The following is a 26,058-nucleotide window of genomic DNA, read 5'->3' on the forward strand; positions in this document are numbered from 1 at the left end:
CTTTTCTGATGCTAAAATAATCTTTCTCGACGATTGAGTGTCAGGATAAGTAACTATCTTCTGATGCTAAAAAGAATTGTCGATAGAAGTTAAATTATCCCGACAGTGAAAAAATTTTTACTATCAGGAGAAATATCTTTTTATCAACGGTTCCTTTTAGAGTCAACAGAAATCTTTCATCCTTGTTCCGTCACAAAATCTATTTTTCTCGTGGACAAGACTTTTTTGAGTTGAGGAAGGCTTTTCCAATAATAATGTTGATGGTCAAAATTTTGTCGGGAAAGATTTTCCCAATGATCTTTTTACTTTTTCCGATGGTTTCGTTTATCGAAAAAAATCGAATTTCTTGTAGTGTGTATATTTGATTGAGGGTTGGAGAGCTTATTCTTGGCAAACTTGATAAAGAAATAAATTTATCCCTGATTAATTTATTCTCTTTAAGAATCTACCAAATCAAGTAAGGAATTACATTGTAAGCTTAAAGAAAAGAAGGGGAAAAAACATACTAACAAATGTCTAACTTGAGAGAGAAAGAAGTAATAAGAAAAAACGAGGTATTTAATGAGTCACGATATGGATGATGCTCAACTTGGTTAATTCAACATACGAAAAAGAAGTTCATCGGATAACTTGAATAAGAAACTCTTTTACCTGGCGATGTTCTTTGGTTCTGCGTAATTCTTCCTCATTTTTTTTTTCTTTAAAATGACTACTTTTGCATCTAATGTCATTTGGGAGGAAAAATCATCCAAACCTCTCTGTTATTCCATAATCCTTTTAAGCAATAGATTACAATTCTGCTTCTGACATGATTGAGAAGTAGAAGGAAATAGTGATAAAAGAGACTCAAAAGAATAAGAAAAATGGTTTCTCCTTGTGCAAAGTTTGTTAAGGTAGAGAAGTTTCAAAAACCATCTTCCATGACGGTTGAGAATTTCCAAGGTTTAGCAATTCAATAGGAATGATGCCACAATTCCTATAAAATATTCCAGATTAAAACCCTTTCCAAAATTCTCAAACTCTATCTCCATCTCCACACACTTCCCTTTGTTTATCTATCAAATGCACGTAGATACATTAAAATTTGAAATTCAAATCTAACTAAAGAGAAAAATATATGGAACATTGTCATTCAAATCCGTTAACTTATGTTGGGGGTACTTTTGAAACCCATTAAGGGCAATCTTGGAATAAAGGAAGATGGAACACATGTTGTACAGTTGGTTTGCTAAAATTCTTATTGTTCTTGATTTTTGCTATATATCCAAATGAATCCTCAAATTTTGCTACATTATCTAGTTTCCCTATTGATCTTGTACACTAGATCGACTATTGAGCTTCTTGATCTTGTATGCTAGATGGTCCCTTGGCTTGTTGATTTCCTATATACTAGATCGATCTTTGGACTTATTGATAGAAAAATTGTATTGGGTAGCAATACAAAAACAAGGTTTAGCAATTATGGCTCCCACTTTATAAACTTTTCAAATATGGCAAATATCAAATACGTTTGAGATATTTTCTATTTTGAATTTTTTATTATTCTTAAACTACCCAAGTTCTTTTTTCTTCACGAACGTGTTCTTTCTCTTTCTTTCTTAGTTTCTTTCTTTTCTCTCTCTGAAACACATTTGAATCTAAGTTTTTTGTGTTTATGCATGTAGTTCGATTTCTAATTTTGATTTCATCCTAAATGGTTACTGATTTTGATTTCGTTCTTGCGATTTTTAGAGTTCAATTTTTCTTGTTTTCAACTATTTAGGATTCGATTGTTTTGTTTTATTTTCTCTGGTTTTGAAGTTAAAGTATTGAGATTAGCCATCCACAATTTCTTGTTCTTGTTCTTCTTATTCTTGTTCTTATTCTTCTTCTTCTTGTGTAGGAATCGTTCGTGTTTATATGAAGTTGGATTTCTGATTTTGTCTTAAATCGTTTGCATTTAATTGAAAGTTGAGATATATATATTTCTTTTCATATAATGGGTGGTGATCTGAGGAACTCAACTGAGTGTTTGGTTGTTCTTTTTTTTTTCTCCATGTGAATTTTAGAGTTGATTTTGATTTCAGATGTTTTTAACATTGATTTTGTTCTATTTTTTACATTGGTTTTGTTTCATTTTTATATAGTATTTTAGGGGCATGCTATATTTATATTACATGTATTAGTGAACTGATATATTTATTTTCAAATTTTTAGTTATAACCGATTTTAATTTTTATATTTTTTGCAATTTGTTGTACTTATGATTAATCTTCCAGTAATTGTTTTTCATAGTGGTCAATGGGATGATAGAATGTGTTTTGTGGATTATAAAACTAATTATCTTTTGATTGATGGTGGGATGATATTTGATTCTTTTGTTACCTTGATACATAAAGAACTTTAAATTGAGTCATCTATTGAACTTTCAGTTTTGTTGGATATAGATAGTAATGATGTTCAACATGTCCTTAAGATTGTTGAAGATAAAAATGTTTCTTGATTTTTGACATTGATTAAGGATCAATGTACCAAATATCCTTTAGTCACTCATGCTATAACGGTTTTGGATGTTTCAATTGGTGGTTCTTCTTTTTATTCCATAGTTGAGGTTGATTTGGGAGATGAATTATCAATTTTTAGAGATATTCATATTACCAATATTAAAGATGAGTTGACTTTTAAGGTAGAGGATTTGTTTTGTAGTAAAGAAATTTTGTTGAAGTCATTTCTTTCTATAGTTGTCAAGTCTAATTTTGAGTTTAGGACTTTGAGATCCAATTCAAGATCTATTGAGTTGGAATATACTCAAGATGGTTGTCATTGGTTTGTTAGAGCATCATGTTATAAAAGTACTGAATTATAGATGATTTAGAAGTACATTAGTGATCATAATTGCTTCATAATTGTCCGTTCTTCTCATAAACAAGCATCTTTATAATTTATTAGCTAATGTATGGTTGATAATTTAAGATATAGTTATGAGCACTCAACACCAAAAAATGTTAAAAAAAATGTATTAAATCCATCGAGTGTATCGGTGAACTATGACAAGTGTACCAGCATCACATCAAGTATATCAAACATATAAACATATCAAGTGATTAAGTTTATCATTACAATACTTGACTCGTTATTCAAAATAGCAAGTGTATCAGTGAACCATAGCAAGTGTATCAGTGAACCATAGCAAGTGTATCAGCATCACATCAAGTGTATCAGTGAACCATAGCAAGTGTATCAGCATCACATCAAGTGTATCAAACATATAAAACGTATAAAGTGGATTAAGTGTATCAGTACAGTACTTACCTCGTTACCTTTGTTTTCTTTCTAGTTTTTGAACTTTCACCTATTTTGAAGTTTATCTTCCTCTTTGTTGTCTTGACTTTTTTAATATTTCCCATATTTTGTTTATATTCAACCAAAAAAAATAAAAGATTAGTGTCAATAAATTATAAGATAAAGGAAAAAAAAAACAGCAATCAAGAATAATAAAATAATAGAAAAATTAGGAAATTAAAAAAAAAATCAATAAATGTTAAAAAGTATGAACTACCTAGCAATTTTGATTGATATGTATAAACACAGCGGTAGCGCGAAGAAGATGAACGTACAACTGAAAGAAATGTTGAGTAAGAGGAATAAAATGTAGACAGAAAGATGAATAGACAGTGGATAATAAAAAAACATAAGGGAAGAAGACGAAATGATACACTGATGGTCGATGAAGATGAATGGGCGATCGGAAGATGAAAGGCTGTGTAAGGGAGAAAAATGTTGACCGAAAGATGAACAGACGATGAATGGTGAATAGTGATCGACAATTTTTTGAGTATAGGAAGTTGAACAGTGAGTGAGGAAACTGAAAGGTAAAGTTGAAAAGTGAAGAAAATAAGGTGAAAAGGTGAAACCCTAAAATGTAGGGTGGTGGAAGTTGAAACGTGAGGGTAGAAAGGTAATTTTACATTTTCAAATGGGCTTGGCTTTTGACCTTTTTGAAAAACTAAAACTTGTATAATTTGTTAAACTTATTATGATAAATCTATACGAAGCCCTTATTGATATTGTATGTTGGATTACCCTTAGCTTGTTGATCTATTGAATGAAATCGCTAATCAAGCATACTTCTTAACTTCTCTAAAACAACAAAGCTAAAATATAATAAATACTCTTGACCATTTCTATTTGTTTTTTTTTAAAAAAAAAAAAATACCCACATATTTTCAAAAACTAAAACATTACTCTTGAACTTTCATAAATCTCTCAAATTTACTATTGGATAGAAACTCTTTATAATTTGAATAAAAGTTGAGATATAGAACTGTATGAAATGTCTTAAATCGATGTAGTGATTGAAATTTTTGTAGTTCACCGTAACACCATTTCATATCTCAATTTTCATCTAAAATTTTAAAGAATTTTTATAGTTCAAAGATATTGAAACATGCATTATTCAAAGATAATATTGTTACTTTTAGAAAAATATAAGAATAATTTTTCTTAAAAAAGTATGAGTATATTTAAAGTAAAGGGCAAATTTCGAGCACATGTTTTATAATTTAACTAGAAAAAATAAAAATAGTCATGATAGAAGTGAAGGTCACGTCCACAATTAGATTAAAAATAGTATAGCCGACCAATCGCCACGTGGAGATTACGGTGCACCTTCAAGCAGAGAATGAAAAGCAATAAATAAAATAAAATAAAATAATACGTGGCAACTCTACTGTGGACATTGCTCCCACTGGGCCCCCCTTCTTTGTTTCCCTTGTCTAATTGTCCCCTCTCCCAAATAATCTATACTCCAAAGATTATCTTAAACCTAAACCCAAAAAGATGACACACTTGAAAGGGTAAATTATATAATTGTTTTTTAATCCCTAGATTTTTCATAAAAACAACACTTTAATCTCAAAACCTTCGTTTCTAATGATTTAGGCTATATATGTATATTATTTTCTAACCATTTAATCTATAAATATTATTTGCAACAATTTAATTCTCGTACTTTAAAAGTTGTAACGATTTAATTCTTATAGAATTTAATGCTAAGATCTATAAATTAATTAAAGATCCAATATTTTAATAAAATACAAACTCTAAATCATAAAATAGTAAAAATTGACATCTGATGATTTTTTTTCCTTTTACATTGAGGACTAAATTGTTATAAATTTCAAGGTATTAAAGTTCAAAGGAATTTTCACAAATAGAAAAAATGTCAAATTATTTATAGAAATAACAAAAAGAAATGCTAATAGACACTAATATACTTCTATCAGCGTCTATCACATAGTATCGATGATAGACTTGTACTAGTTTCTATTATTGATAAATATTGATAGACTTCATTAGCCTCTATTAAATAAGATTAAATTTTACTATTTTGTGTAAATAGTTTCTCTTATTTTTCTATTTTTGAAAATCTCTCTTTAGTAAATAAAATTTTTCAAAATTGAAAGTATTGTTACAAATCAAAATTTATAGACTAAATTGTTAATTACACAAAAGTTTAGGATAAAAAAATGGGTGTCTTCTGTGTGAGGAGGTGTGGAGCCACGGATTATTTATTTTTTGAGTGTGGATTTGGGAGAGAGGTATAATCTAGTGTGTTGCATCAGTTGGGTTTGACGCATCGGGTGGCTGGTTGGGATGTAGAGTTGAGTTGGTTGTGCCGAGTGGGGTCGGGTAAGGAGGTGCGTAGTAACTGTCTCTTATACACATCTAGATGTGTATAAGAGACAGAGTTAGAAGGGGGGTGTCTTCTGTATGGGGGAGGTGTGGAGTTGCAGGATCATCTATTTTTTGAGTGTGGGTTGGGAGAGTGGTGTGGTCAGGTGTATTGCGTCAGTTGGGTTCGTCTCATCGGGTGGCGGATTGGGATGTTGAGTTGTCTTGGTTGTGCCGAGTGGGGTCGGGTAAGGAGGTGCGTAGTAAGTTGTTTCGTGTTTTCTGGTGTGCTTCTCTATATTATATCTGGCAGGAGCGTAATCGGCAGCTGCATGGAGGTTGACCGAGGTCGGTGTCTACGCTGGTTCACCTTATGGTCTATACGATTCGTGCTTGTGCTATTTCTTAGCGGGTTGACCTTCTTGGTCTTATCTAGTGTGTACATGTTTTTTCTTTTGAACTTCATGATGTTCTCTGTTTTGCTGTAGCCCCTAGTTTGTGGGGTTTTGGGTTCTTTTCTCTACCTTTCTCCCGGATGTTTTGCATTTTTGTGTTGGTTTTGTTCTGGTTTTATCTTGTTGGCTCTGTTTTGGTTTTGTTGCCCAGTCTTTGCTCGTGCTTTGTTGCTTTGATGCCTTAATCCCTTGTTGTTGTATAATAATATCACCTATTTTTTTTTTTTTTAAAAAAAAATAACTAAAATAGAAATTCTAATTACATAAATAAATTAAAAATCACAAATATAGTAATAATAATCCATAAAACTACTCAAAAAAGAAACCCATAAATATAGTAATAAGAAAAATACATAAATATCGCTCTCTCTCCTCTCTCTTTCTGTGTCTCTAATTTTTTCTTGTCGAAGCACCAAAATTCCCGCTCCTCTGTTCCTCGAAGAAGCCATGGAAACAGAGGAGAAGAAATCTCAACCTCAAATTGATTCACAGAAACTAGAATCAGAACCCGAATCAGAACCCGAATCAGAAGCAGCGGAATTGAGAAGGTTCAAATCAATCCTGAAATGGATTTGCATAACGGATCACTCGAATCCGTATCGCGCTTCGCTTTCCTGCATCGTCTTCTTCGTGTTTGCAATCGCCGTCCCTGTCGCATCGCACTTTGCTCTTTCTTGCTCTGATTGCGATGAAGATCACCAAAGGCCTTTCCATGTCGTCGTTCAGCTCTCTCTCTCCGCCGTTGCTACGCTCTCTTTTCTCTGTCTCTCTCTCTGGCTTCGTTTCTTCGGATTGAATCGATTTCTCTTTCTCGATAAGCTCTCTGAAGCAAGTCCTAGGGTTCGGGCTGAGTATTTCAGGCAATTACAGGTATTTTTTTTTTCCTTTTCTTTTCTCTTCTTTACATAATTTCAATTTCCCCTGTAGATGGAGGAACTCCACTTTTTCTTTTTCTGTTTTTTTTTTCTTTTTTATAATAATAATATATTTTTTTTAAAAAATTATCTTATTGTTTTTATGAGTCAATATTTTGTGCCTGAACTGCAAATTGTTGCCAAATTGATGTCAAATTAATATGTTTATTTTTTTAATTTTATTTGAAAAATGGAAAATTAATAATTGATGTTGATGTAATATACATTTGTTCAATCTATCACTTTCAGTTTTAAGTTGATGTATATTTCGATTTTAGTTTTTATAATTTTAAATGTTCAATTTCCGCTACTTCTAATAAATCTTAAGTTTTAATCATATATATTTAAAATTGACTAAATAATAATGATAATTTTAATATAAAAAATATAATATGTTAATATATTTTTTAAAATTGATATTAAAATTTTAATAGATAATAAAAAGTTTTTGAAAAAATCAACAATAGACTAGAGTTATGGCTCCATTTAAAATTTATTGAAATAACATGGATTAAAATTTAATAAACTTTAACATATACGATCAAGATAATATTTTAAACTTTTTTCTTGTAAGAGATCAAATAACTTTTTATTTATTTTTTATTTTGTGTCGAATTTTAATAAGTTTTAACACATCTAATTAATAAAATGTCCATATTTAAGAATTTTAGAAATGAAACAATTTATCATATAAAAGCTTGAATATACATTTTATCCTAAGCTTATATAATTTTTCAAAAGAAAAAAAAATGATAAATGGCATAAAATCGAAAAATTAAAAATTTAATAAAATTTTTAAAATTTGACTAAATAGATACGAATTACAAAATTTAAAATTTTATTTGTGTCATAAAATAATATATTATATGTATGCACAAAATTAAAAATGATTAGATGTACAATTGTAGCTTCGTTGAAAGAAGCTTGATTAAATTAAGTGCACTAAATGCCAAATTTATCATTGTTATTGCTATTATTGTTACTTTTAATTTGGGTTAATGTATTTATAAAAATAGACAGGTTTGGACTATTTCAGACTCTGACTGTTTTCAATTTTATTATCACTTCTCATTCTAAAAGAAAGTTGTTTTTTTCTTTTTCCCTAAAGAAATTAGCTGCACGTTTTATAAATATAGTAGAGTGAAAGTGAATTCGATTTTGACGATTTTATCGCCAATCAAGAAATTCAACCAATCAATTTTATAAAGAAGAGATCCAAATCAATATTCAATAAAAAAAACAAAACCAATGGATTGATTTTTATTTTGTTCAATTTATATGGATTGACTCTCGATTTTTGACATTTTATTTTTTTATTTCTACTTTTATTTTGGGTCATTTTTTTTAATAAATTGAAGTTGAACATTCTTATTATTTTCTTGACCTTTTTTTTATATGAACAACGAACTATTTTCAAATATTGAAAAATGAACAAACTTATTTATAAATATAGCAAAATATAATTAACTATCATTGATGACATATATCAGTATTTAATGACATTTTATTATATTTGAAAATATTTTCAACAGTTTTGCTATTTAAATCAATTACCTTATAACAAACATACATGCTCCATAATAATTATTTTTTTTACAATAAATATACGTGCATCATGATAATTGAAATACTAAAAGGTACATGAAGTTAGAGTTTATTTTTAAGATATACCCTTGATTTGGTTCGATTTTAATTGGTTTTCTTAATAAAAAATTGATTAGAACCAATTTTTGTGTTTTTCAAATATAAATCAAGATGTCCTATATTTATACTAAAAGAAATCAAATCAAACCAATTCACTTTTTAATTTTGTGTTGCACTCCTAATATGTAGTAGCACGTGCAAGCCTGCAATTTTGTTTCCTTTGTTTTTTTATAAATAAATTAAAAATTAATAGAAAGTTATTTTAAAAATAATATACTATATATGTTTGCAATTTTATCTTTCAAATAATAAATCAGCGTTTCAAATATTGTTAAAGAAAAGGTTTTATATATGTGTTTAATGAATTATAGGACATACGTATGATACAAAATTGATGAAACTTAAAAGCTAAATTTTTATATGAAAATTTTAAAAATTGGCAACATTATTCCATGGTTAGTTTTTATATTGATTAGTTATTATTATTATTATTATTATTATTTATGCAAAGTTTGATTTCATTGAAATTAATAAGTACATGAAGTAATTTTACACTGCTTTGTGTTAAAGTAGTGGACGAATAAGAAAAAAATGAACGGGGTTAAAAATAATTGTTATAAGTTGACAAATATAGAAGTAAAAGTTGATTTCCTTTTTTAAACATAATAATAATAATAAAAAATAAATAAATAACTATGTATATAGATAAATTTATTTAAAAAAAAAAACCCCTTCATATTTTTCCTCTATATCTTTTAAAATTATGAAGTTAATGATTCCTTCATAATGTTATATGTCAAATACCATACCTCCTCTCATTTCTAATTTTTCTATTCAAATTTATTTCAAGTGGCCAATTTTCTTTAATAAAATTATTTGTGAATGTTGTAGGTTAGTTTTGTGATGTGAAATAATATAGCACTAGAGCAGTTAAGTTTCACCGACCATTCTGTTCAAGGAATATGAAAAGTCATATTAATGGGAAAAATATGGAATGGTGCAAGATCGTGGGATTAACTTTCTAAGTGTTTAAATAAATATTTATAAATGTAAAAAAGTGTTTATGTATTTAAAAAATTAATCCAAATGAGCCTATAGTGTCTATAGAATTACATTTTAAACAAATATTTTTTTAAATAAACAATTTTGGAAAAATTATTAATTTAGTGTACATTTAGTATAGTTTCTTGAATGATTTTCTATGATATATTTTTTTTTCTTTTTAAATCCTATTAAATTAAAGAGCATTAAAAACTTAGATTAATTTAAAAGCAAAATTTGAAGAAACTCTCAAACTATAGATTATTTGATTAACTATAGAGATTGTGGTCGGTAAGGTTTAATCAAATATAGAGTATATATAATTGGAAAAATTACCTTTTTAGTTTATGAATTTTGAAAAATATGTATGTTTGGTTTTTAAGTTTTTAAAATATACTTTTCATTTTTTTTTTTAATAAAAGGTGCGTCTCTAAATTTTCAATATATATTTTTCTAATTCGAGTTTTCAAGATAGATTTAAAAGGTCTCATAAATAATTTCTTTACTTATTTTAAATAATTATATTACATTTTAAATTAGAAAAATAATTTTATTTTAGAAAAGATTTCTCTACTCTAAAATTATTTTTTTAATTTAAAATGTCATATAATTATGTAAAATAATAATAAAAAAAAAATACTTTAAGACCTTTCAAACTTATCCTTAAAAGGCTAAATAAAACGGTGCATTCTAAAACCTCTAAAACTAAAAAGACACAATTTGAAAACCCAGGGACCAAGTATATCTATTCTTAAAAAATTCACGACTAAAAAGATATATTTTGAAAACTCATTAATCAAATATACCTATTCTTCAAAACTCGGAACTAAAAAGTGATTCAAACACAAATTCTTGAAGAGATTTAATGAATGAAAAACAACCCAACATTTAGCAAGTGTTAATTAATATGTTGATGAATGTATAATTGCAGAGATCAATGGTGCTGATGTCCTTCTTCCTATTGCCATGCTTCATGGCAGAAGCAGGTTACAAAATCTGGTGGTACATTTCAGCAGCTAAGGAAATCCCATATTACACTAATAACATATACATCAGCTACATTATTTCTTGCACATTGGAGCTCTGTTCATGGCTTTACAGAACTTCCATCTTCTTCTTTGTTTGCATTCTCTTCCGCCTCATCTGCCACCTCCAAATGATCAGACTCGAAGATTTCGCTTCTATCTTTCATCGGGAAGCCGAGGTCGGCACCATCTTGATGCAGCATTTGGTCCTTAGAAGAACCTTCACCATCATTAGCCATCGCTTCAGAGCCTTCATATTGCTGTCTTTGATTTTGGTCACTGCTAGTCAGTTTATCTCTTTATTGATGACTACAAGATCAAAAGCTCATGTTAACCTCTCCAAGGCTGGACAACTTGCGGTAATAATCTACTTTCTTAACCTTCTCGTACTAGTTAAATTACTATATGTCTTTCTTGTCTCGAGCAATTTGATTGATTTATGCAAATTGTTATAGAGCTAAATATTTCATTATCGGTTAAATTACAAGTTTAGTAACTTTCAACTTTATGCCTTAAAAGTTCTTGAAATTTGAAAAGTCATGTCTAAGTAAATTTTTAATTTTTATTTTCTTGTCTGTTAGATCCTTGGATTTTAGAATGTTTGATAGGTTCCCGATGTTTTAATTTTGTGTATAGTAAGTTGTCCCTAAAATATTTGAAAGATTTAAAAATTAACTAATCTATTAGATATAAATATAATTTTATGTAATACAACCCTAAATTTTAAATTTTGTATTTAGTAGAGGGCCATAAATTATAAAAAAATGTTGAATGGGTCAAGCAACTATTAGATGTGAAATTGAAAATTTAGAGACCTAGTAGGACATGAAATCGAAAGTTTATGAATTTATTATAAACTTTTTTAAAGTTTCAGAGAGCAATTAGTATTAAACTAAAAGTTGAGTCATATTAGATACTTCTTAAACTTTAATATACGCAAACTTGAAAGTCTATTTGGTAACGGTTTTGTTTTTAAAATTTATGCTTGTTTTCTTCTCATTTTCTTACCATTAGAGAAACATTTGATTTTTCACTTATGTTTGAATCAGAAGTAATTCCAAGCATGGTATTATCATGCTCTTAATTCTAATGTACTGAATGTTTTTACCTGATGGAAATTTATTTGAATATATATAAATTAGTAAAAGCTATGAGTTTTGAGAACAATGCAGCTATGCTCCATAAGCCTGGTGACAGGCTTGTTCATATGCCTCCGCAGTGCTGCAAAGATCACCCACAAAGCACAGTCCATTACATGCCTTGCTGCAAAATGGCACGTTTCCGCCGTCATAAACACCTTCGACGACCTGGACAGTGAGACGCCCCCAACAGCATCTCTGATTTCGAACATTGTTGAATCCAACTCTGATGAGGAAAGCGACGAGGACGACTTGGATGATGCCAAACTGATGCCAGTTTTTGCCCACACAATCTCATTCCAGAAGAGGCAGGCACTTGGTAAGTAATAATTAAAAACATGTTTAAAATCCATCAATCATTTTTTTTTCAAGTCACAAAAGGAGGATATTTATAAAGAAATCGACAATCAAATATATATATATATATAAATAAAGAAAAACATAAATCGACATAAAAATCTAAGTGGTTCATAGTGTTTAGCTACATCCAAGAGTAGAGGAAGAAAATATTATATTATAAAGTCAGAGGCATTTGTAGAGTTAAAAAGTTAGTTAATATAGTACACTTTTCTGAACTTAGGACCAAAATCGTAGATAATGTAAATAGGATAAATACGAATATAACTTAGGTTTTGGGCATATTGCCTCTGGGTCATTCAAAGCGTTAGACAACAGATTTAAGGTAATCCAACCATATTTGTTTGTTTTGTTTTGTGCAGTGACATATTTGAGGAATAACAAAGCAGGAATTACAGTGTATGGATTCGAGGTGGACAGAACATGGCTGAAATCCATTTTTGCTATTGAACTTGCACTTTTCTTGTGGCTGCTCAACAAGACTGTTGGTGTTTCTTGAAGCTCTTGCCTTTTTTCTTTTTAGATGGATTTTGTAGAGGAAAATTGTGATATTTCTTAAATTGTAGTGTTCTGTATTCATATTGAGCAATATAAATGTATTAGAAACAAACAATTTATCTTTAGAATAATGTAATATAAGTCTAATATATAGAGTTCAGTTCATGAGAGATGACTTATATTTGGAAATGAGTTGAGTTGTTCTCTTCATGAATATGTTTTCTTTCAGTTAAATAATTAAAACAATAAAAGATTAACTGTATTAAAATTTTTCTATCAAGTTTCCATTGGGAAAAAAGAAAGTTAAAAAATGAGTAGAGGACATGTTTATAAGATAATTCCAATGCAACTGAAATGAGTATGGTTCAATTGGCATATAAATGTAATAGCGATCAAGAAATCCGTGGTTTGAATTCCTTTATTACTGAGGATCTCATATTGGAAAAATCAAGGGATTTCACACTTTTCATAAGATAGATGAGACACTCCTCTCATTGCCAATTGTTTTTAGATGGAACCTCATGTTATATCTAATATGATATCAAATCCCATAAATTTCAGATAGTTGTTCAGTCTATAATAAAAAGAAAAATTGTGATTTGATCCAGAAAGAAAAAATAGTATGTGATTAAGTTTGTAAAGTTTATAATGAAAAATATAAACTTTGCAAACATAATATTCACAGCACATCCAACAGCCTCCTAGGAAATCAAGAACTTATACAACCCTTGCATAGTTATTTACAGAAAAATACATACCAACAGTTCATCTCTCATTCCTTGCTATTATGAGTACATGTCAAACTGACCAAAACTCATTACATACAAAGATTTAAGAAAACTTGAGCTAACTGACGACTTGAAGTTGTGGCAGGCTCTAGGAAGCCTAGTAAGTGACGAGTTTAAAACTAGTATCGTTTGTAAACGTTTATACATTCTATTTATTAATAATAATGACTTGCTGATTTTGCATCTTATTATGGAAATCCAATAAATGCATCCTTGACTATAGTCTGAATGCTGTAACTTTATGTAGTGACATAAACAGGATTAAGTTGACAGTATATAGCCTAAATGGTCTAATAAGTATATGGATGAAATTGGATATCTCATCTTGATAACACTATTGGATGCGGCCCACTCTGTAGTTGTTACAAGAAGTTGTAAGGTGCTACAAATGATGTGATCCACAAATCTTTCATATTGAGACATGTGAGTGGGGGCATCCTATGCAATGAGTTTGCATATAGACTGGACCATGAAAATAGTCACTTTTCTTTATAACGACCATTTACTGTTAAAACTGACTATTTCATTTATTATGTAACCTAGGTTAACTCGATCTTAATCTTGAGCTAGCTATGAAATCCTGTTTGTTCAAGATTATCTTTTGATCTGCAAACAGTGAGAAGTCTAACAGCACCGCTCAATAAGCTTACCATTTTGGGGATAAGACCGGATGAATAGCTGGGGACATAGTCTTGCAAGATGGAATTCACTCCTACCCTATTTAGGGTTAGTAGATAGGTTGTTCTCTTAAGTATTGATTTCAGATCTTGAACAATCGGGGCCCCGCCTTTTCATGATAGAGAAATGATTTGATTCATAGAGATTATGAATCAGAATAACATTAGAGGGTCAGTAGGAACTTAAGGAACAAGATGTATTCACAGGGGTAAAATGATATTTTTGACCTAGCTGTGATTACGAACAACCTGTGAAGGATCGAGTTACTGATTATGGTTATTAAGTAGACATAATATATCTACAGTGAGGGGAGTTCAACTATGGGCTATAATGGAGTGTCCCATTAGTTAATAAATAGGGTTAGATCGGACTTATGAGTTTAGCTGATTAATCTCAAATTGTTGGAGCCTATGATCTGTAGATCCGCAAGGTTCCCCTATTAGCTTGTAAATGGATAAGCTTTAGAGTAGCTTGAGAAATTAATTTGAAACGTTCAAATTAAACGGAATAGAAGAATATATATTTAAAGATGATTTAAATATATGAAGATGATTATTGTGCAAAAATTAATTTAATATTTGATATTAAATTAATTAATATTTTAAATTAATTTATAAAATTAATTTTAGAAAATCTTTTTTCAGTTTTATCAAATCAAAAATGGTTTTTGAAATCAATTCTTATTTTAAAAGAAAATTGGAAAAACGGTTTTTGCATGTCTTCAAAATGGAAAATGTTGTTTTTCCATTATAATCTTCATCATGCTCACATAAAGCCCATCTCCTTCTCTTCATTAATACTCCAAGCATGAGCTGCAAGCCATGCAATTCACTTCTTTGCATGTTCATCTGCAATAAATAAAGAAGTTTGGAGTGATTTGAAGAGGGCTAATACAGAAATTTTGATAGAAAATCTCTGTGAGAAAAAAGAGTTCTTCTAATTGGGCTGCTGTGAGTTCTTCACTGTTCTTCATCGATTCAAGCTGTTCTTGAGTCCCACAACTCTGTCTAAAGCTCCAAGAGGATAGTGGGGAAGACCTTAAGGTGGTTCACGGTGATCTTTGGTGAAGACTGCTGCTATACAATTAAGTTCTTGGAGAGTTCTTCAAAGGTAAGATCTTAAAACCCTCTTTTTAGAAAAGCATGCTTTAGTTTCTGCTAAAATGAGTGAATTTGAATACTTATGGATCATGATACTTCCGCTGCATGTTATTTAACTCTTACAATTGGTATCAGAGCATCTCTTAAGCATTCAATTCGGTTTAATTTTTGTGTGGTGGGTGTTTTTCATGAGATATATGAAACTGATTCACTGGTATGGTTTTCTGAGTTTTGGTATCGTGATTCTCTTTAATTTCTCAATTAAATTTGTAATTGGCTCTTATTTGATGAGCTTTTATGTGTTAGCAAGAGTCTGTAATTTATTTGGAGTCATTAGAGTTGAAATTAAGATATAATTGAAGAAACAAATGAAGGAGGCCGAGCTTTTGTTCCAGTTTTTCCAGCTTCTGCTCAAATTTGTTGCTGAGGTTTAATTGCTAAGCGATCGTTTAGTTCCAGACATTACATAATGTGAATAAAAGCTAGATGATCGTTTAGCAATGGGCACTAGTCGTTGTGATGTTGAACGCTAAACGATCGTATACCTGCGAGAGCTAAGCGATGCATTTATTTGCTATATGATAACACTACACGATCGTTTAACTTTGACGTGGGAACTAAACGATACGTTGGATATGCTAAACGATGGCACTATACGATCGTTTAGCTACGATGCACACTAAGCGATGCGAGGAAGTGCTACGCGATAGCACTTAGCGATCGAGATGCAAAGCTAAGCGATTGTGTAGACAAATGCTAAGCGACGCGATGATGTTCTATACGATGGTGCTAAGCGATAGCAAGGCGATGGAACTAAGCGATCATGTAGTTCTATATGATAGAGCTAAACNATTTTGTTCTATACGATGGTGCTAAGCGATAGCAAGGCGATGGAACTAAGCGATCATGTAGTTCTATATGATAGAGCTAAACGATTGTTTAGATTCAGTAAACACTAAGAGATCGTGTACTTCTTCTCAGACATAAGGCGATGACACTAGATGATTGCCTTCAGCGCTACACAATCAGCCTTAGCAACATTTTGAGGTTGGACCAAGAGCAGCCGGTTCGATTGGTTTTCTCAAGGTCCAATCCGGTTCAGCCTCAAAGGGTTTTGGCTGGTTTGATTCAGACTTTGTTGGTCTGGTTCAGACTCATCCAGTCCGGTTCAAGTTGCTTGGGGTCGGTTTTGGAGCGGTTCGAGCAGTTCAAAGATAGTTTTGAAGCTGTTTGTAATAGTTAGGCATTTGTTTGCTTGTTTATGCCAAAATGGAAACCATAACAATTAGTATTTAATTGTTATGCATGAGATGTATGTAATAATTAAATAATTCATGTATATATATACAGTATGCCATGTATTTAAAACCCCACCGTAGAAAGCATGTTACATGCATTGAAAGTATGTTATAATTGTTATAATATATAGTATGTATGTTAGGGTTGTGTTTAATATAATGGTTATATTAGATACCTTTGTCGAATGTTGTAGATGTTAAGCATGTCTAAATTTTGTAAATTGTTATAAAATTGGTTAGATGTTTAAAATCCATAACAAAGAACAGCTGCATGCTCACTTAGGTTAACAACTAATTTTAAAACATTAAAATAGATTGTTACCTTATAAAATACGGTTACAAACTCATATCGGTTCATAAACCTGTCTAAGGCTGGGGGTACTTAAGTTGAAGGTTTACGGAACACCTCTTACCTGAGGATTATGATCGAACTATTGAGAGTTGTTAACTGATTTTACGAGCTTGTGTGAGTGATGTGAGGTAATAAAATGGTTTATCACCTAGACATCGTAGGTTAAGTCCAATTATAAGAGTTATATTTGGATAAACCACTTAGACTTAGGTTGTACGAAATTAGCCGTCATGCTTAAGTAAATTATCCAAACATTTAGAACACTTCAGTAGGAGATTAACAATATATTTGATATATAGTTATTAGCTCTCACGTCCTCAAGAGTTCACACCGTGAGATCTATGCTCGGCTTCGTGTCAATTTTACCTCGACTGCTCCATACGGAAAGTGTTTTCATGGGTCAATAACAAGGTGAATGAGGGAGGTGGTTCATAGTAAGTGGGTGAAGGAAATGTGTCAACATTGATCTACGGTCTCCTCCATTAGTTTGAACCGTGAGATTCTATGTTGCGCCTGCTGTCATTTTTATGTGGCACTAGCTAGTCGTTAACTGTGGCGATCCCTACGGAGGGTTGTAACATAGGATTCACAACCCAGGCTTTAGTAAAATAAATAGGGTCTTATAGTTCCGTCTTGGATATTGTCTTCTATCTCGAAGGCATATTCATACCATCCTATAAGATCTGAAAATGGTGAGTCACACTTACGAGAATTACTAATTATTAGTAAAGATCTTGACCGAAAACGATAACCAAAAGAACTATTGGAATATGAATTATTCTAGATAATAGTATTTGGTCAAGACTTGTCTTGCATCTGTGAAGGAATTTTTTACTGCCCCACGGTAGTATTTGTTCTAAATTACTTAAGTATCGATGCAAATAAATAAAGATTTATTAGGTACTTTATTAGTTTTTGCTAAAAATGGATTTGGATGCATATTTAATAGAGTTTGTTTAAAATGTTTCAGCAATGTCGAACTCAATTATACAATTACTTGCTTCTGACAAATTTAATGGATAAGGTTATTCGAATTGGAAGTTAAACATTAATACAATATTAGTAGTAGACGATTTGAGGCTTGTCTTGACGGAGGAGTGTCCTCCAGTTTCCAGTTCAACCGCTACCCAAAATGTTCGGGACGTCTATGATAGGTGGGTGAGGGCGAACGAGAAAGCCCGGGCCTATATCTTGGTGAATATATTCTGATGTACTCAACAAGAAACATGAGATCATGCCCACAGTCCGTGAGATTATGGCATCATTACAAGAGATGTTCGGGCAACGATCATCATCTGTTAGACATGAAGCCATCAAATATGTGTATGTGTCTCGCATGAAAGATGGGACCAACATAAGAGAACATGTTCTCGACATGATGGTCCATTTTAACATTGCAAAGGCTCACGGGGATATGATAGACGAGACAAGTCAAGTGAGTATGATACTAGAATCTTTTTCTGAGAGCTATCTGCCATTTAGGACAAATGCTGTCATGAACAAAATCACTTATAACTTAACGAAGCCATTGAATGAGTTATAAACTTATCAATCTATGATGAAATGAAGGAAAAAGAAATAAATGTTATTTCGAAACTGAAGAAGTTTTACAAGGGGTCCACATCTGGTACGAAACCCATTGATGATAAGAAAGCTGGTCCTTCTTCTTTTAAGGATAAAACCATACAAATGAAGAAGAAAGGAAAAGGAAAAAAGAAATCCACTGCAAAGAAATACAAAAACAAAAATCCCAAGGGAAAATGTTTCCATTGTGGTGATGTTGGGCATTGGAAACGAAACCTGCCCAAAATATCTGGCTAAAAAGAAAGCAGAAAAGGCTAAACAAGGTAAATATGATTTACTAGTTGTTGAAACATGTATAGTGGAAAATTCTCACCTTACCTGGATATTGGATTCAGGCGTCGCTAATCATGTTTGTACTTTTCTATAGGAAACTAGTTCTTGAAGAAGACTTTCTGAATATGAGATGACTTTTAAGGTGGAAATAGATGAAGTCATTTAAGCAGAAGTAGTGGGAGATGTGAAGTTGTTTTTTGGAGATTCTTTTATCTTGCTCAAGAATGTGTTCTTTGTACCTAAGATGAAAAGAAATCTAATCTCCATTTCCTGTCTTTTAAAGAATATGTACAATGTATCTTTTGAATGTAATAAAGTGTTTGTTTATTCAAGAGGTGTTCATATTTGTTCTGCTAGACTTGAAAATAACTTATACATATTACAACCAACTGAAGCAAGAGTCATTTTAAATATAGAGATATTTAAAACGGTTGAGACTCATAACAAAAAACGAAAAATTTCTCTTCATGCCTATCTTTGGCACCTCAGACTTGGTCACATTAATCTCAATAGGATTGAGAAATTGGTAAAACGGTCATCTAAATCAGTTAGAAGACAGTTCCCTACCTCCATGTGAATCATGTCTTGAGGGAAAAATGACAAAAATGTCTTTTTCTGACAAAGGTCTTTGTGCCAAAGAACCTCTTGAATTTATACATTTAGACCTATGTGGTCTGATGAATATTAAAGCTCGCGGAGGATATTAGTACTTTGTTAGTTTTATTGATGATTACTCTCGATATGACTATATTTACTTAATCAGTCACAAATCTGAAACTCTTGAAAAGTTCAAAGAATTTAAGACAGAGACTGAAAATCAATTAAGTAAAAGAATTAAAACACTTCGATCTGATCGAAGTGGTGAGTATATGGATTTGCAATTCTAGAATTATTTAGTAGATCATGGAATTCAATCCCAACTCATAGCACCTGGAACACCACAACAAAATGGTGTTGCAGAAAGGAGAAATCGAACCTTGTTAGACATGGTTCGGTCTATGATGAGTTATACTCAATTACCTCAATCCTTTTGGGGGTATGTAGTACAGACTGTAGTTTATATTCTGAACGTTGTTCCGTCCAAAATTGTTTCAGAAACACCATATGAATTATGGAAAGGACGTAAAGCGAGTTTACGTCATTTTCGTATCAGGGGTTGTCCAGCATATGTATTGGTATAGAATCTTAAGAAATTGGAAACACGTTCGAAATTATGTCTATTTGTAGGATATCCCATTGAAATAAAAGGAGGATACTTTTATGATCCTTAAGAAGATAAAATGTTTGTATCAACAAATGCAACATTCTTGGAAGAGGATCATATTAAAAATAATCTACCTCATAGTAAACTAATATTGCAAGAACTATCTAAAGATACTATAGAAAGATCAACAAGAGTTGTTGATCAAGCTAGTCTATCAACAACGGTTGTTATCCCGCCATGTCCATCCCAAAAGTTGGGAATGCCTTGCCGTAGTGGGAGGGTTATTTAACAACTTGAACGCTACATGGGTTTAACAAAAACTCAAAACATCATACAAGATGATAGTTTATAGGATCCATTAACCTTTAAGAAGATAATGGAAGATGTCGACAGGGAATAATGGATAAAATCCATGGACAGAAATGGAGTCTATGTACTTCAACTTAGTCTGGGAACTTGTAGATCAACCACACAGTGTTACACCTATAGGTTGTAAGTGGATCTTCAAGAGAAAACGAGACCAAACTGACAAGGTATAGACCTATAAAGCGAGACTCGTGGCAAAGGGTTTTATCCAAAAAGATGGAATTGATTATGAAAAAACTTTTTCTCCTGTTGCCATGATCAAATCAATAAGAATACTTCTTGCCATTGCCACATATTATGACTATAAGATATGACAAATGGATGTCAAGACAACTTTTCTGAATGACTATCTTGATGAAAGTATTTATATGTCTCAACCAGAAGGTCTCGTCGAAAAAGGATAGGAATAGAAAGTTAAGCTTAATCGATCCATTTATGGATTGAAACAAGCATCCAGATCCTGGAATATAAGATTTGACACTGCGATCAAATCTTATGGCTTTGAACAGAACATTGACGAACCTTGTATATACAAGAAAATAGTCAACAAAATTGTAGCATTCTTAGTTCTATATGTTGATGATATCTTGCTCGTTGGGAATGAGACAAGTTTTCTTGCTGACGTAAAGAGATGGTTAGCAACACAGTTCCAAATGAAAAATTTGGGTGATGCTCAGTATGTTCTAGGAATACAGATCTTTCGGAACCGAAAGAATAGAACGTTGACACTATCTCAGGCATCTTATATTGACAATATGTTGTCAAGATATAATATGCAAAATTCCAAGAAAGGTTTATTACCTTTCAGGCATGGGATTCATTTGTCCAAGGAACAATGTCCTAAGACACCTCAAGAAGTTGAGGAGATGAAAGAATTCCATATGCATCTATAACTCGCAGTTCGTGTTAAACATAGAAAATCATGCTTATATCTGTTGGGAATGTCATAGAACTCACAGTTCGTGTTAAACATTCTATTTATTAATAATAATGACCTATTGATTTTGCATCTTATTATGGAAATCCAATAAATGCATCCTTAGCTATAGTCTGAATGCTGTAACTTTATGTAGTGACATAAACAGGATCAAGTTGACAGTATATAGCCTAAATTGTTTAATAAGTATATGGATGAAATTGGGTATCTCATCTTGGTAACACTATTGGATGCGGCCCACTCTGTAGTTGTTACAAGAAGTTGTAAGGTACTACAAACGATGTGATCCACAAATCTTTCATGTTAAGACATGTGAGTGAGGGCATCCTATGCAATGAGTTTGCATATAAACTGGACCACGAAAATAGTCACTTTTCTTTATAACGACCGTTTACTGTTAAAAATGACTATTTCATTTATTATGTAACCTAGGTTAACTCAATCTTAATCCTGAGCTAGCTATGAAATCCTGTTTGTTCGGCATTATCATTTGATCTGCAAACGGTGAGAGTATTTTGAAGTTAGATCACAAAAACTATCAAAGCTCACTTTAAGTAAACCATGCTCAAAACATTGCATTTTGGAGTTTGATAATAAAAACTCATAAATAGTAAGTCATGCTTAAACATGTCTGTTTAGTTAAACAACTCATTTGTTAAGAAATCCTTATCATAAATCATAAAATAATTTATTTTCTGAATAATTGTCACTCATAGTCAATGACTGGCTTCTAGTGGTTTATAGGCTATTTCGATCTATGTTTGACCTGAAACTTAGATCATAACCCTAGGTTATTCTCTAGACTATCCCTTAATTCCCATATCCTTCAAATATATAATTAGACCTCTCTTAGATTATATTTAACTCTTAAGATCTCTTTAGAGTCCATACATAGTCATTTTAAAGCCAAAATTTCAAGTAAACAATGAATGAACTCATAATAGCTCACCAAAATACTGAATTACCAAGACAAGACCCTTAAGTAGATTGATGAGTAGCTGGGCACATGGCAAGGTTGGGTGTGGGCACTAGGACATGCACACAGGAAAACTGATGAGCGACAACTTGTGTATGCTGCATCGAGTGTGTGTGCGAGGCTGGGCGTGCTGTCGTTGGATGCTTGACGTTGGGCATTGAGTGAGTTATGGTGGGCAAGGTGTGTATGCTAAGTGTCGAGTGGGAAAGAGGGTGCAACGTTGGATGCACACACACGTTGTGTGTGCTACGGACGTACACGAGGTATCGAGGCTGGCCTAATGATACGTCCGACTACCTGGCATAAGTTATCTTCTTTAACCCTCAGCCGACAACCCATACCTCATTGTGTCGAAACTAACCTAACTTCTTTTGCATAGCATTCAGCCAAAATTCATCATTCAAAGCCTCATTTACATTCTTAGGTTTGATAGAAGAAGTGAAACACACATTCCTGATTAGTTTGAGATAGTCCACTTTCTCTTTTTTCATGAGTAGATACATGCATTAATGTAAGTAGGAATAGTACTTACATTAATTATATTGCTTGAGGGATGATTCTTTTGAATTCAACTTGATGTCTGAATGATCTCACCTACAGTTTCTTCAGAGTTAGAGTTACTGCTTTTACATGAGATTTAGGACATCAACCCCAACAAAAGGTCTATAGTATATGGATAAGGTTGGGTGCCTTATCCTGGTGACACTATGGATACAACCCACTTTGTAAGTGTTACAAGTGTTGTAAGTGTAACAAACAATTTGATCCAAATCGTTAATGTCAAGACATGTAGTGGGGGTATCCTATACAATGAGTTTGTATATGACCGGATCACGAAATATACAATCTCTCTTTATAACGCCGTTAAATGAAGAGATTGACATTTCAAACGATAACCATATAACTTGGTCTTAATCCTTAGTGAGTTATGAACTCTTGCTTATGAAGGTCATTCTTTGATTTATATGGGTGATAGTGGATTTAGTTGTCGACTAAATATGCCTATCATCTTGGGATGCGACCGAGTAGGAAGCTAGGAACATAGCATCAGAAGATGAAATTCACTTTTTTCTTCCTTTAGGGAAAGTAGATAGGATGTTCCCTTAAGTGCTGACTTTGGAACTTGAAAAATGAGACCTCATCCTCTCATTGGCCTGAAAAGGACTTTGTTTATGGTTGAACCATAAATAGATTATTCATTAGAGGATTGGTGGTACTTAAGGAGCAAGAGATAACTTCAGGGGTAAAACGGTAATTTGACCCAACTATAGTTACAAACAACCTGTGAAGGATTGATTTACATAAAACGATTAAATCAATGGACACATAAATATACTATAGTTCATAAGAGTGCATCTGTGGGTCTTTAGTGGAGTGTCCTATAGTTAATGTATTAGATAATGTTGATTAATGTTGTAACAACTGTAGTGCCCTATAGTTAATGTTGATTAATTTAATAAAAAAGTTTAATTAATTACTATTGTATCATTAGAACTTATAATTGCAGGTCTATTAGGTTCACCTGCTAGCTCATAATGGGATTAAACAAGTATTAGGTGTTGAAAAATTTGAAGTGTTCAAATAAATATATAAGTGAATAAATTATATATAATACAATTTCATATAATGCATATTGATACATTATAATATAACGTTAATTTGAATTAAATTAAAATTTAAACTTCACAATAGGAGAGTATTAATGCTTGAATAAGATTCATATATTAATTAATATGAATTGGATTCATATTGAAACTAAAGGTTATGAAACTATATTAATATTAAAATTAATGGGAATGAGATTTATATTAATTCTATAGGTTATGAGAGATATGTATGTTAGAATATGATTCAAATATAAATTAAATTAAATATAAGATATTTAATAAATATATTAATTAAATTTTGATTTAATTAATTTAAATTAATTTAATTAATTAACTCCCTTAAAGTTACAGGGGAGTGAGTGGTGGGGTGAGGGGAGACGTAAATATTATATGTTAGTTTCTCTTTTGGATATAAAAGGGGATCACATGAGGAAAAAATGATAACTCTAATCTCTCTAGCAATATTCTCTCTAGAAAAATAGATCAGAGAAAAGTTCTTCGTGAGTTAATTCATTTCCCTTAGAAACATAGAAAGCTCCCACAAGCTTCCTTGTTCTAAGATAATAGTAAAGAAGATGTATTGGTCAGGTTTTGCTCGTGATTCTTATTCTTGCTGTTAATTAACAAGATTGAGAGATGTCCTCGAAGAAATTGTTCTACAAAGGTATTGTTCTTCTTCCTAATTAGTCTTATAGAAAAGAATTCTTAGCCTATTTATTTTTTGTTTCTATTATGTATGAAGTTTTTGTAAAAAGAAATAAAATGGGCAAAAAAACATTCCGCAAAAGGAATTCGATTCCTTTAGGAGGAACGTAGTTGCCTTGGGAGCCTGAGCGTCTGTCTCAACATCTAAGAGCTTTGTCAAACTATTTTTCCATATGAGATATTAACTCAGCTAAATTTTCATCAAACTCTTTTCTTTTGCCCATAGAACTATCCTCACTCACAGAGGACTAAAATGCAAGAATGTCATTTCAAATGTTCGAAGTGAACCAAATAGCTTATCTATCTTCATGGTGCTAATGTCTTGGACCTCTTCAATAGTTGTAACCTTCATGTTAAATCTTTTAGATAACGAATGTAACACCTTACGAATAAGTTTTTCTTCTGAGATTTTTTTTCTCATAGAGTAACTGATTCATTTACAATATCTAGAAGATGCACATTGAATTATGCAATAGTCTCATCATCACGCATTTTAGGAGATTTAAATTGAGTTGTCTGATGCTACAATCTCGACATCTTTACTTTAGAGGTTCCTTCATGGGCAGCAACAAGTATGTCCCATGCCTCCTTAGCTGAAACACAAATATTGATCAATCTAAATATGTTTTGATGTACTCCATTGAAAATAACATTTAAGGCTCGGGAGGTCCCTAGTAACGCTTCATCTTCAGCCTCCAGTCCTTTTCTGGTTTTTAATTGACAACTCTATTTTTGTCAGTAACTTGTGGAAAAGACCACACATTAACAACAACCTTTCATGATTTATTGTCAATAGATTTGGGAAAAGTAGTCATTCGAGCTTTCCAGTGTGAGTAATTGGTTCTGTCCAAGACGGGAGGACGGATAGTAGATCTACCTTCATTGATCAACTCCATTGAAGACTTAATGAACTAGAAGTCAACTCGCTCTTACCAATTGAAAAATAGATGGATTACAAAATAGCTACAATATTATTGACAATCATAAAGACAAGAGTAAACCCAATAAGTAAGGAAAAGAGAGAGACACAAAGAGTTGTTAACCCAGTTCAATGTAAACCTAAGTCTAACGCCTGGGCCAAAAGAGATTCACTAGAATGAAAAATATTTATAAAATATAAATCAACTATGATATAACATTATCAGTTTTATACATAGTTGAATGTTAGCGAGCAAGTTAGGCTTCCTCAAAATTTGATACTGCTATAAATGAGTCTGTAGCTTCAGGCTCCCCCTTAATCTAATGCTGCTAGCAACAACTTCACCTCACTTTTCACCAACTAGTTGAATGCTCCCTCAACCAATTTTTCACTGTTATAGATTAAACTAATGATTTGGACAGATCAAGCTTTACAAACTAAAATCTTCTTTTCTGTTATTCTTTTTCACCACAACGATACACTGTTTGTTGTCTTTTTCATAGTACTTTCAGTCAAGCAAAACAAATAGACGACATGGCCCTAATT

The 26,058-nt window shown here is 31.6% G+C and overlaps 1 protein-coding gene and 1 long non-coding RNA gene across 3 annotated transcripts; one reads left to right on the plus strand and one right to left on the minus strand.

Annotated features, from left to right (window-relative positions):
• Positions 1 to 602: 602 nt before the first annotated feature.
• On the minus strand, positions 603 to 3,836 carry LOC120083590. Of its 2 annotated transcripts, XR_005483465.1 has the most exons (4): positions 3,696 to 3,836; positions 3,539 to 3,598; positions 3,292 to 3,367; positions 603 to 1,055 (listed from the first exon to the last, which is right to left on the minus strand). It is a non-coding gene; the product is annotated as an uncharacterized LOC120083590 (long non-coding RNA). The 2 variants fall into 2 exon arrangements; XR_005483464.1 differs by lacking the exon at positions 603 to 1,055 and having other exon boundaries at positions 1,075 to 3,367.
• Positions 3,837 to 6,434: 2,598 nt separating this feature from the next.
• LOC120082620 lies at positions 6,435 to 12,893 on the plus strand. Its single transcript, XM_039037872.1, has 4 exons — positions 6,435 to 6,977; positions 10,638 to 11,090; positions 11,904 to 12,189; positions 12,590 to 12,893. Exons 1-4 carry the CDS (start codon positions 6,555 to 6,557, stop codon positions 12,724 to 12,726), a joined length of 1,299 nt encoding a protein of 432 aa, XP_038893800.1. The 5' UTR covers positions 6,435 to 6,554; the 3' UTR covers positions 12,727 to 12,893.
• The last annotated feature ends 13,165 nt before the right edge of the window (positions 12,894 to 26,058 follow it).

Source organism: Benincasa hispida, chromosome 8 (assembly GCF_009727055.1).
Source record: "Benincasa hispida cultivar B227 chromosome 8, ASM972705v1, whole genome shotgun sequence".
NCBI lineage: Eukaryota > Viridiplantae > Streptophyta > Magnoliopsida > Cucurbitales > Cucurbitaceae > Benincasa > Benincasa hispida.

Bases quoted from the DNA above. Each gene is read 5' to 3' on its own strand.
- LOC120082620 (XM_039037872.1), top strand. From the start codon at position 6,555: ATGGAAACAGAGGAGAAGAAATCTCAACCTCAAATTGATTCACAGAAA. The intron at 6,978-10,637 runs GTATTTTTTTTT...GTATAATTGCAG, and splicing joins AGTATTTCAGGCAATTACAG to AGATCAATGGTGCTGATGTC. The intron at 12,190-12,589 runs GTAAGTAATAAT...TGTTTTGTGCAG, and splicing joins CCAGAAGAGGCAGGCACTTG to TGACATATTTGAGGAATAAC.